The sequence below is a fragment of the Electrona antarctica genome, assembly GCF_951216825.1.
Source record: "Electrona antarctica genome assembly, chromosome: 9".
NCBI lineage: Eukaryota > Metazoa > Chordata > Actinopteri > Myctophiformes > Myctophidae > Electrona > Electrona antarctica.
This window is the reverse complement of record NC_136790.1, coordinates 34,195,960-34,208,560: the sequence shown is the minus strand read 5'-3', so window position 1 is coordinate 34,208,560 and position 12,601 is coordinate 34,195,960. Positions and strand designations below refer to the sequence as shown.

Here is a 12,601-nt window from a genome sequence, read left to right as displayed (position 1 = left end):
CAGTTCAATACAAGGTCTGCTAAAAGGATGAATCCAAGAAAGCCTATTGGCTTCTTTCCATTGGGGTCCTCTTGTAGGCTGGTTAACCACTCCCCCTTGAAAATATTTCAAAGGACTGAAACGTTTTCAAGGGGGAGTGGTTAACCAGGCTAGTCATCATTTACTCAATTAATTAGCAGTCAAAGAGTGTACTCCATCAGTGTACAGGACATTTAGTAGCATGTCTGTATGTACCTTCAGTATGTCTCCATCAGCGTACAGGACGTAGACTGTGACCTCTATGTTCTTCTGGACACTCTTCCCTCCTCTCTCAAAGTCCCCACGCTCCAGGGTCAGGTACAGGTCATTACGGACGTCACCTGAGAATCAGACCAAGGACATACAGTTACTTACTTCCAAAGCATTGGGCAAAGTACTGTAAAGGCTCATTCATAGTCTGGATTTTCGGTGGTGAGGTGACCACTGGAGCTGAAATAACGTTGAGCGGTGGTAAGTAAAAACAGAGAGAAGGGCTGGGGCGGTGGCGGTCGACAAACATGTTTGTCGACTTTCCACTTACGAAAGTCCCCCCCCCCCCCCCCCCCCTCAAAGAAAAAGAGAAAAGTTAAAAACTATGCCTAAATATATTGACAATTTCGCCAACAAATAAAAACTAGACAAAAATGTTAGGGAGGGACTAGCAGAGAAGAGCTCCAGTAGAACTAAAAGACAAGTCATTTTATGTTTGATTGGGGTGCGTAGCGTTAGTCCGACACCCATAAATCTGACTACCAAACAGTCCTGGTTGCACTCTGAAAATAGCAGATCTACAAGCTCACTTGTATTTTAAGTATGCAACCAAGTGTAAAATCAGGCATTACGACACCATCAAAGCCCGCCAAACGACATTTGTGTCGACAAAATCAACTGTAGATTTAGTCGACTAAAATCTTGTTATTTAGTCAACTAAAACTAGACTAAAACATTACATATGATGACTAAAATATTGCTAAAACTAAATGAAACGTAACACTGGTGTGTGTACAGGAATAGAGCAACTACTACTCTAGTCTATAAAAGACTCTGGTACTCTATTGGTGCATGTGTATCATGTGATCCTCACCTGGCATGATGACGTCGGGGAAGCCCAGCTTGCGTGTGACGGCCACTCCTCTGCTGAAGATGAGCGGACAGTCTCTGCGGACCTGCTCCATGTCTCCACGGAACAACTGGAGGGAGATGACCAGGCCTGAAGCACGCACACACACGCACACGCACACACACACACACACACACACACACACACACACACACACACACACACACACACACACACACACACACACACACACACACACACACACACAAAACCATGCATGACTGATGTGAGACAGAGGCCCTCACAGGTCAAATTGTGACAACACGCGACCCGTCACCCGTGATTATATAAAAATGCAAACCATTCCTGGTTGAAATGGTAAATTACCGGTAATTAGACATATCCACAAATTAATATTGTCCCATTTTCATTTTCCCAGTTTTTCGCCCAGAACCTCTGGGTACCCCAACTGTGATCGCCTCCCACGACGTTTCCCCCATGGAGGTGGGTCGGAACAAATTGAGATGTGTTAGTAGACACCTTTATGAACCCATTTTGTCAAGAAAGCTATTGGCAAGCATTTATTTTTCAGATATAGGTCAACAGTTTGGCTAACCACTTAACGGTGTAGTTCACCCAAACAATGACTTTATTTTCTATCAATTAGTACAATTACACACAAGCGTTGTATTCATGTCCAGCGGAAAGAGTCATCACATTATTGGCTTAGGAATGCGACAAAAATAAAAGGCTTCAAGGGGTGTGTAATTGATAGAAAATAAGTCAATGTTTTGTGGGGTGAACTACTCCTTTACACCCCTGCATCCGTATTGTGAGCTGGTCAATCTGCAGTGGTGGAAAAAGTACTACATTAAGTCCGGAAAGAAAAACATATTGGCATAAAAATGTACTTAAAGTACCAAAAGTGGAAAGTACTCACTATGCAGAATGTCCCTAGAGTTTTCAAATGTTTTGCAGAGACAAGCTCACAATGTGTCGCATCAGTAACTAAAATTTTCAAATAGATGTAGTGGAGTAAAAGTACAATATTTGCTTCTGGGATGTAGTGGAGTAGAAGAAAAAGTACTGGAAATTGGAAATACTCAAGTAAAGTACAAATACCTCAAAAACCTACGTACCGTAGTTGCTGCTGGGAGCAGTGTATTTATATCGTACCGTAGTTGCTGCTGGGAGCAGTGTATTTATATCGTACCATAGTTGCTGCTGGGAGCAGTGTATTTATATCATACCGTAGTTGCTGCTGGGAGCAGTGTATTTATGTCGTACCGTAGTTGCTACTGGGAGCAGTGTATTTATGTCGTACCGTAGTTGCTACTGGGAGCAGTGTATTTATGTCGTACCGTAGTTGCTACTGGGAGCAGTGTATTTATATCGTACCGTAGTTGCTGCTGGGAGCAGTGTATTTATATCGTACCGTAGTTGCTGCTGGGAGCAGTGTATTTATATCGTACCGTAGTTGCTGCTGGGAGCAGTGTATTTATATCGTACTGTAGTTGCTGCTGGGAGCAGTGTATTTATATCGTACCGTAGTTGCTGCTGGGAGCAGTGTATTTATATCGTACCGTAGTTGCTACTGGGAGCAGTGTATTTATATCGTACTGTAGTTGCTGCTGGGAGCAGTGTATTTATATCGTACCATAGTTGCTGCTGGGAGCAGTGTATTTATATCGTACCGTAGTTGCTGCTGGGAGCAGTGTATTTATATCGTACCGTAGTTGCTGCTGGGAGCAGTGTATTTATGTCGTACCGTAGTTGCTGCTGGGAGCAGTGTATTTATATCGTACCGTAGTTGCTGCTGGGAGCAGTGTACTTATATCGTACCGTAGTTGCTGCTGGGAGCAGTGTATTTATATCGTACCGTAGTTGCTGCTGGGAGCAGTGTATTTATATCGTACCGTAGTTGCTACTGGGAGCAATGTATTTATATCGTACCGTAGTTGCTACTGGGAGCAGTGTACTTATATCATACCGTAGTTGCTGCTGGGAGCAGTGTATTTATATCGTACCATAGTTGCTGCTGGGAGCAGTGTATTTATAACGTACCGTAGTTGCTGCTGGGAGCAGTGTATTTATATCATACCGTAGTTGCTACTGGGAGCAGTGTATTTATATCGTACCGTAGTTGCTGCTGGGAGCAGTGTATTTATATCGTACCGTAGTTGCTGCTGGGAGCAGTGTATTTATATCGTACCGTAGTTGCTGCTGGGAGCAGTGTATTTATATCATACCGTAGTTGCTACTGGGAGCAGTGTATTTATATCATACCGTAGTTGCTGCTGGGAGCAGTGTTTTTATATCGTACCGTAGTTGCTGCTGGGAGCAGTGTATTTATATCGTACCGTAGTTGCTGCTGGGAGCAGTGTATTTATATCGTACCATAGTTGCTGCTGGGAGCAGTGTATTTATATCGTACCGTAGTTGCTGCTGGGAGCAGTGTATTTATATCGTACCGTAGTTGCTGCTGGGAGCAGTGTATTTATATCGTACCGTAGTTGCTGCTGGGAGCAGTGTATTTATATCGTACCGTAGTTGCTGCTGGGAGCAGTGTATTTATATCGTATCGTAGTTGCTGCTGGGAGCAGTGTATTTATATCCTACCGTAGTTGCTGCTGGGAGCAGTGTATTTATATCGTACTGTAGTTGCTGCTGGGAGCAGTGTATTTATATCGTACTGTAGTTGCTGCTGGGAGCAGTGTATTTATATCGTACTGTAGTTGCTGCTGGGAGCAGTGTATTTATATCGTACCGTAGTTGCTGCTGGGAGCAGTGTATTTATATCGTACCGTAGTTGCTGCTGGGAGCAGTGTACTTGGTGCTGGACTTGCGTATGATGTTCTCATGGATCTGGTACCACTCGTTCTCATTGTTACACCTGAGAGACAGAGGGGAGGAAATCATAGAACTTAGAAACCGAGGAGAAGAGAGAAAAGCGAGCCCTTTTTATTTGTTTTGCTAGAAAAAGAAACATGTATTATGTTAATATACGTATACATCACTGTTGTTTCCCTCTCCTGTAATGTCTGTGCTAACCCGGGGTTCTTTTAAAGAAAATGAAAACGAGCCCTTCGTCAGTGCTGACATAACTCACCATGGATGAACGTTGCTATACTTTAGGGGTGAGACGATTCACAGGGTGTTGATTCGATTTATAATGCGATCGTAAAATATATTGCGATTCGATATTGCGATTTATTTTTCTCCCAAGTTACTTTGCTTTTATTATACTAGAACATTTTAAAACAATTCTAAACAATATAGACCATGAAAAGTTCAATCATACTAGAACATTGTAAAGCAATTCTAAACATAATAAACATACACTTCAATGCAGCCAGATAACGTCAGTCAGTCTTTCTGATGTGATAAATAAATACATAAATATCGAAAAATCGATTCTGAACTTGGCGATTCGATATTGATATTGTGTCATTAGAAATTGCAATATACTGTATCACTGAATCGATTTTTTTGCCCACCCCTACTATACTTACGTGTAGACTTTGAGGACAAAGTCCTTCTCTTCCTTGAGCTCTGAGATGGTCTGAAGCACGTCGCTCATGGCCAGCACGGCACAGCCGTACGGACGACGATACTGGACGTGAGATGGACCCTTCTTACTGTCATTCAGCAACATACGACCTGAGGGGAAATATAGCCTACTTGATGAGTTGAAGTAAATCGGAGAGCAACAGCAAAGCCACATCGTCTCTGTTGGGTAGAAACCTCATGTGTCCAAACTGAGAGAATTCAGGAGATGTTTTTTGGGGGGTGGGGGCCGGGTCCTCCCCCAGAAACTGTTTAACAGAGTAGATGTAATTTACTGTGTTCTGGTGAATGTTGGGAGTTGCTTTACTAGCATTGGAAAACGATGGGTACAGTTTCAGCCATTAAAATGCAAAAAGTAGGCCTACAGAAATTGATTTGATGACTGAAGCAATGTAAGACCCATCTTTATATAATATTAACCATTCATTATTTAAGTGAACATATCATAACGGGGTTCTGGGGGTCCTTTCCCAGAAACCTTTTAACATAGTAGATGTAAGTTCCTGTGTTCTGGTGAATGTTGGGAGTTTGATACCAAATCCAGGAGAAATCCAGGAAAAATAACAACGCAGGGGTGCTGCAGGATCCAGGAGTGTTGGCAGCCCTGGTTGTCACTGCTATTTTTTTAAATATCCATAAATTCAAGTATTTTGCCGTTGATGACACACGTCCGGGTAAGTCACGTTACAGCACAGTTAGTTGCTCCATAATGCAGGTCACAGAATCACACAACTTCACACAGCTCCTATAACACGCAGAGCTGCGCCCCAGAAGTAGTAGCTCAACATTAGCAAGCACTAGCAGCATTTACAACAATGGAGCAGCAGGACTTGTGTCTTGCAACGATGACCGCTGATGGGTCACAAGCATGTGTGTGCGTGGGGGGTTTAAGTGAACATCTCGGGGGTTCTGGCGGTCCTCCCCAGAAACTTTTTAACCATATTTTATAATTTTGCTATTCATATACTGAATATATTTTTTGCAAATCTTCGAATATATATTTTTAACCAAAAGATACGTGCACGTGTGTGCGTGTGTGTATGCGCATGAGTACTTACCAGTTCTGATAACGTGGGAGATGATGTAAAGGTCCCTCTTCATGTCTTTGTTACTCAGATCCTACAAAGAGACAGAGAGAAAGACACTTGTGATGTGTGTGTTAGAGCCCTGCAAGCCCGTTGGGACCTGCCGGGTCCCGGCCCGCCACAACGGGCCGGGCCCGGGCCGTGTCTGTCCCTGACCAACGGGCCCAGGGCCGGGCCAGGCTCACACGCCGTTATATTAATTTTCCGATGTGAATTTCTTTTTATTTCAACTTCAAACAGACCTTTACTCTATCACAATTCACCTCTTTTCCATTCATACAGTGACCATTTTCCCATCTTTTTTCATAAAGATCTTCTCGTATTCTTAATTTGAATGTCAACTTTTCCATGTCTTCAATATTGTCCATGATTTATAGTCCGGTATGTCAGTCTTGAGCCAGTTTTTTGTGATCGCTTTTTTCCCAGCAGCTAAGAAGATTTTGACCAGGTATTGGTCTCCCGGATGTACAGATTCTTCTATATGACCCAGATACAGTACAAGACAAGAACATGGAATGTCGTATCCTATTATCTCACATATGGCTGTATGCATTATCATCCAGAAAGGTTGTATTTTTGCACAATTCCAGAAAACATGTGTATGGTCGGGGTTCATGTGGTTACACTTTCTTCAACATGGTTGTTGGCTCTTAAGTTGTTTACTTTTAATTTGGGGTGTTATAGAGTACCGAATTTGTTTTTTCCCGATGTGAATTTCACCTAGACTGGACTTGCTTCGGCAGCATGCTGCTGTCCGGTCCATAGTGACGTGAAAACAACCCCGCCCAGACCCCCCCCCCCCCTCCCACACACTAAAATCTGGTAAAGACTAAAGACTTTTAACAAACAACGTGTTTATATTCTATCTCTCTGTCTCTCCGTGCGCACCATACTCTCGTCCTCTCTCTCTCTCTCTCTCTCCTAATTATTATGCAGTGCAGCTGTGTACGCGCACGCGTGTGCGCGCACACACAAATAATTTAAATACTGCGGGAGAATTACCACACTAAACAAAGTTGGTTTTGTACAGCGCAGATAATGTAAGTGTTTTATTGACTTATTATTGTTGGATTTTATCGTGCAGCGCGAGTCCGCGATAGCTGATCTACAAGCTCACAACGCGTCGCGCTGCAAGTAGAGTAGAGTAGAGTAGAGTGCAGCAGTTATAGTAGTTACAACTACAATTAACTACTTTTTAGTGTGATGTGTGTGTTCTTGACTTCTTGTTCTTAATGTGGGTTTATCAGAGCGCGAGATGCATCTGAGAGTGAGTGCCTGCGTGCACCAATAAAGCGGCGCGCATGCTAGAAATAATAAATAAATAAAAAGGTGTCAGGCTTCGGGTCGGGTCGGGCTCATTTTGACCTGAGATCAGATTCTAAAAATGTCTTCTACATCCTGACAGTTTTCTGAAAAAGCTATGTTTCTATGTCAGTCGTTCTTCGATTTTTCTAAAATAGCAGACCTACAAGCTCGTAGCGCGCCACTCGGTGGCGCTTATGAGCTTGTAGATCTGCTATTTTTCAATAGCTAAAGCATAACATAATGCTAACACCAAAAGGGGTTCCCGCCCAAAATGGGTTAAAACTGTGGTACCACGCCGGGCCAGGCCTTAACTCCACGGGCCCGGGCCGTGTGTGCGTGTGTGCGTGCGTGTGCGCGTCAACTGACCGTAAACAGAGCACATAGCCTGTCCAGCTTCTCTGGGTTCTTAGGGCCTCCATTCTTGTTCAGTCTCACCATAAACCTCTCACTGAAAAGGAAAGAAGAAACGTCATAGTCCACACATCCTCAAAACATGCTCTTTTTTACTCTTTAACAAAGAAAAGGAGACATATGTGATATAGTGAGGTTTTGTAAATTAATTATCCTAAAAAGCTTTTTTTTTCCTCGTAAAAAAGCGTGTACAAAAATATATATATGATCGAAACATAAGACACCAACAAATCACAAGTATCCTAATTATGTAAAACATTTCTTCAATTCAAGTTTGAATGTTTCTTTAATTTGCTGAATTTCCTCATTGGTTTGATCACCTTCATTTTTAATGCTGAGGCTGTTTGTTGGTCTGTAGCCTACTGTACCGGAAGAAGAGTCTATTATTTCCAATGGAAGAGGGAACGTGAACACAGCTTCTGAACCATTTTTTGGCCCAAAGGTCACTGAAATAAATATTGAATCCGATCGTCACAAGCCACACAATCTTCGCAAGATTTCATACTAAAATCAGAGGAAAATCTACTTTATTATCAACGTCATAGGACGTCCGCGAGATCTGCCGTCCGCGAGATCTGCCGCCAGACGACGGCACCCACTTAGTGGCTCGAATTGGGATGTCTAAATTAGACATCCTTGCCGTGTAGATACACATGACAGCCAGTGTTGCTAGATTACGCAAGAGAAATAAGCAACCATTTCGCTATGTCTATGATAACATTTAGGAAGCAAGCCCAAATAACAGTGGTAGTGGCTCAGGGGTAGAGTGGCCGGTAGAGCTGCCAGATGGGAACCATGAGGTTCCCAGTTCGATCCCAGGATCCCCCAGAGTTAGTGTTGTTGACCAAGACTCTGAAACCCTAATTGCTCTATTATGTGCAGGTTGGTGCCTTGCATGGTTTCCTCTGCCATCAGTATATGAATGGGTGAATGTAATGCACGATGTAAAGCGCTTTGGATAAAAGCGCTATATAAAAGCGCCATTTACCAACTACACGCAAGCCACAACTACCAATATTAACACTGGTGGGAGTGGAGGATGGCAATGCAGGCGTTCTGAGTTGGTGTCAGCTATAGAGTCACCTCACATCACATCGTCACATTAAAATACTACTGTACTGTATAGGTCACAGCAGCAACACATCGTCTAATAGCAGAACTAATAAAGGGTATATTGCATAAAAAGAGAGCCGACCAAAAATGTATTTCCTGCACGGATACAAGTCAATGAGGCAATCTATGATGCTGTCTGCATGGGGCGTAATTATTGCAGTGGAGAGAGGAGTCATGTGGATAAATGTCAGCTCCCACTGTTCCCACTGTCACCCCCTGTGGACAGAGTAAGACACTTACAGTACATACACACCTTGCGCACAGCCACTTGCGCACGCACGCACGCACGCACGCAGGCACGCAGGCACGCACGCACGCACGCAGGCAGGTACGCACGCAAGCACGCACGCACGCACGCACGCACGCACGCACGCACGCACGCACAGCACAGCATCTCAGCTGTCACTTCAAGGCAAACTTAGCACCATTAGCATTTCATGCTCCTAGCGTCTTTACCACTGTCAATGCATTATTAATGTATCCTCATTAAGTGGCATGCAGGCCTATGTGTTATTAACAGTAATGGAAGAAGTAGGCTACTCTTTTTTTTTTTTTTACATAAGTAAAGGGGTAAACCGGAACACTAACCCCAAAACACACTCGCACCGATTTTTTGTTTTTTGTGGATTCTTGTCATGGTCACACATCCTGAGCCCCTCCTTGTTTGCCCATGATTTCCTCTGTCTCTCCAAGTCCTGCTCCTCTGACTCTGATTGCCCTGAGTGCCATCACCTGTGGGGACCAGCTGAGCCAGGTTGGGTGATGAGCTCCAGTGACTATTTCATTTAAACTCTGCCTTGTGTTTGTTCAGTGCTGGATCTTAAAGGTGTAGTGAAACGGAAATGGTGGACATTTTATTGTGAAGTTTCAAGTTGAAACACCGCTATGAAGTTTCTGAACCAATCAGAGCGTCGCATCCCTTCAGGGGATGGGACGGTAGCTAGGGGCCGTAGCTATGCTACGCAGGACAGCGTGTGGATGTTTGTTTACAAATCAGATAGTCGTCCAGCTTTACCAGTTTACTCTTATGTGGCTTATTTCTACCCTATAATGTTTTCAGATACATTTTTTAGCGTGATGATTAAGTTGAAACCGAGTAATACACTCCCTGGATGTTATCTTGAATGGGAATAAAAACGGAAGATGTCTGTAATCAGTAGCAGCTGTGCAGCCTGTGCTGGACGGATGCGGAGATATGGGGAATTAAACGGGTGAGCTTCATTTTTATTGGCTTTTATCGATGTTGGCCTCGACACGTCATCACGCAGCATGTTTTTGTTTTCAGGAAGTAATAAAAAATATTTTTTTATGGACGTTTGATATAAAAACACACAAAAATGAAAATGTTCTCGTTTTTTTGGCATCCATTGTTAGGTATGCCCATATGATGACCACGGATATGGTCTAAAAGTGTGAAAAACGTATTTTTCATTTCACTACACGTTTAAGGTCATATTCACACTATACTTCAGTAGAGTCGATGCGAATGGGCAGAGAAGTTCGTTGCATCATCCTTGCATATTTAATTTGCTGCCTTTGCCTTCACACTGCGCTGCCATTCACAGCAATTGGAAACGCAGCAGGGAACTTTATCAATGTGTTCAATTCATAAACTACACATATGGTTTTAAAATTATACTTTGAGTAATAGTTAGGACGTAAAATTAGGGTAACGTGTCTGGGACTAGACGTCGCTCTCTCTCTCTCTCTCACTCATGTGCACAGTGTGTGTGCTTGCGCGCACGCACACAATGTTCTTTTGGGCATGTGGAGACACAGCGCAGACAGCAGCACAAAATGAATCCGACCTCGGACGTTTACAAGTTTATCGAGATGAAGAAAGTCCCCACTCCCTCCCCACACAGTGACAGCAGTGACAACACTCCATGTTTACGCACAGATGGACTGAATATTCTGTACACTACAGTGTTTTTATTTGTTTCCTTAAGCAATTGATTAATGTACTCGTCCTCGTATTTCAATGAGGTCTCCTTATTTGCCCACGTCTATCCACGGTAACGGGACATCTTTGCGCTGCGTAAAATTAATATCCCTATATTATATATCAGTGTTTAGCTCCTCATCCGCCACATAGCTTGCTTCATTTCCTTTATTTGCTGCGGATTACATTCACACCTGCACCGAATCGAAATCAAGTGCGATTGGAAGCGAAGCGAAACCCCCGTTTTTTGGCGAAGTAGAATGCGGTTCTTTGATTCACATTAGGATTCGAATGAGGCTTCACACCTGCCAAACGAAGCGCACTTTCCGACAATGTGCAGCAGGATTTTTTTCAATCGCAGTAAAGCTTTCTGGTGTGAATATGACCTAAGTTAGTGTCAGGTTTTATGTTCAGTGTATGTACGTACTTCTGTTATTCTATGTAATTTACCAAGTAAAGTCTAGTTTATGTGATCTTCTTGTCCTGCCTTTGTTTGAGTTCTTGCACTTGGGTCCTGCAAACCGTGACAATTCTGTCAGTGGTTCATACCATTATAAAGAGATAATAAAGTGGTCACAATTGGTGGGGCCATGCAGAGCGCAGAGGATACATGGGGCCACAAAGTGTCTGTTTCCATTATATCGTAGGGGTGGCCAAATTATAATGTAGGATAATTGCTTGGTGTGGATTTAACGTGCGTGCGTGCGTGCGTGCGTGCGTGCGTGTATAATACCTGATGGTCTTGCTCTCTCTCAGGTCGTACAGAGAGAAGAATATATCGGTGTCTTCTCCTATAGTGTTGTATGTGAAACTCTTGAGGTTGACCAGCAAGTGATGAGGAACAGGAAGTCTGCACGGCTCTCCGTGTCGCTGCTTTTCCCCCTGGAAATACACATCAAAACACACACTCTTCACGTGTCGAACCCATTAAGATTCTACAAATGCCTTCTTAACCAAAGACCCCAGGACTGTCCTGAGAAGCGCGGCTTTCCAAGTGGTCAAATACTGTAGGTATTGCTAGTTTGGCCCGGCTGGTTGGGGCCCAATATTACTACATCACTGGTTCTCAACTACTGTTCCGGAGACCACCAGTGGCCATTGAGGGGGTCGAAGGTGGTCCCCAGCTAAAAGATGGAGAGTTGGTACCCAACCTCCAGTTGGTTTCATTTTACGCTCCCAAGAGTTAAAATATTGTTAAACATCTGGTTTTGGTGGTCCGTGGCCTAAATGCCGAATAAATAATGGATCTTGATATGAACATGGTTGAAAACCACACAAATGAGCGAAAGGGGTTTTGACCAATGGACAGGCATATCTCTGCCAGGCTGGGTTGCCCACTCAGGGCTGCACTCTATATACTCTATATCATAATGATTTTGTACAGTATATACCTTCATACCAACAATCTCTGTACTTCATTATGGGATAAATACGTAATTTTCCTGTACTCTACTACATTTGTACTGCTATTTGCCAATAGAGGGCAATATAGTCCACACACCAAGGAGAGAGACAGAGACGTGAGTGACTGTTTGTGTTAACTAGTACCTGAGTGGTGCTCTGCTGCACGCTGTGTCTACTGGATAGATGCTGCAGGACACACACACGTGGACACACACACGTGCACACACACACACACACACACACACGCACACACGCACATAAAAAGAGAAATACATTAGATTAGTTATTTGTCTTATTCTGTTCAGCTGCTTCTCTCCACTCCTCTCCTCTTCTCTCTGGAAGCCCATTTCTGCCACTGCTGAATCAAAATAGAATGTTCTGAATTGTGATGCAACCTATTATTGCTTTACTTCACACTAACAAAACAAAAAGAAGATAAATTCTATTCTAAGATGGAGAAATAGGACCATTGTATCCAGGGGGCATAAATGTGCTTCCATCTAGTTGACTGCAGTTGACTCTTTCACGCAAGTTGTAACACCTCTGAACCTGTTCCAGAGGTTTCTTTGTGCCCGACAGCAACGATATACTGTATACCATACAGTATATGGTCTTCCTCTCTTCAGGAGGTTGTCACTATGGCAACAGAACAGAGGGTCAATCAGCAGAACGGCGGTCTATGACCGCTGTACGGCA

At 43.4% G+C, this 12,601-nt stretch overlaps 2 protein-coding genes across 2 annotated transcripts in view; one reads left to right on the top strand and one right to left on the bottom strand.

Moving 5' to 3' along the window:
- LOC306930227 (proteinase-activated receptor 3-like) overlaps positions 1-12,601 on the top strand; it is a 401,892-nt gene that overhangs the window by 8,515 nt on the left and 380,776 nt on the right.
- Positions 1-12,601, bottom strand: part of dock3 (dedicator of cytokinesis 3) — a gene marked incomplete at both ends in the record, with an annotated part of 242,237 nt that overhangs the window by 47,149 nt on the left and 182,487 nt on the right. The window contains 8 exons of the mRNA XM_079511052.1: positions 235-359; positions 1,103-1,228; positions 3,883-3,971; positions 4,591-4,738; positions 5,704-5,764; positions 7,402-7,483; positions 11,235-11,383; positions 12,050-12,091. Coding sequence (XP_079367178.1) covers positions 235-359; positions 1,103-1,228; positions 3,883-3,971; positions 4,591-4,738; positions 5,704-5,764; positions 7,402-7,483; positions 11,235-11,383; positions 12,050-12,091 — 822 coding nt within the window. The remainder of the gene's footprint in view (positions 1-234; positions 360-1,102; positions 1,229-3,882; positions 3,972-4,590; positions 4,739-5,703; positions 5,765-7,401; positions 7,484-11,234; positions 11,384-12,049; positions 12,092-12,601) is intronic.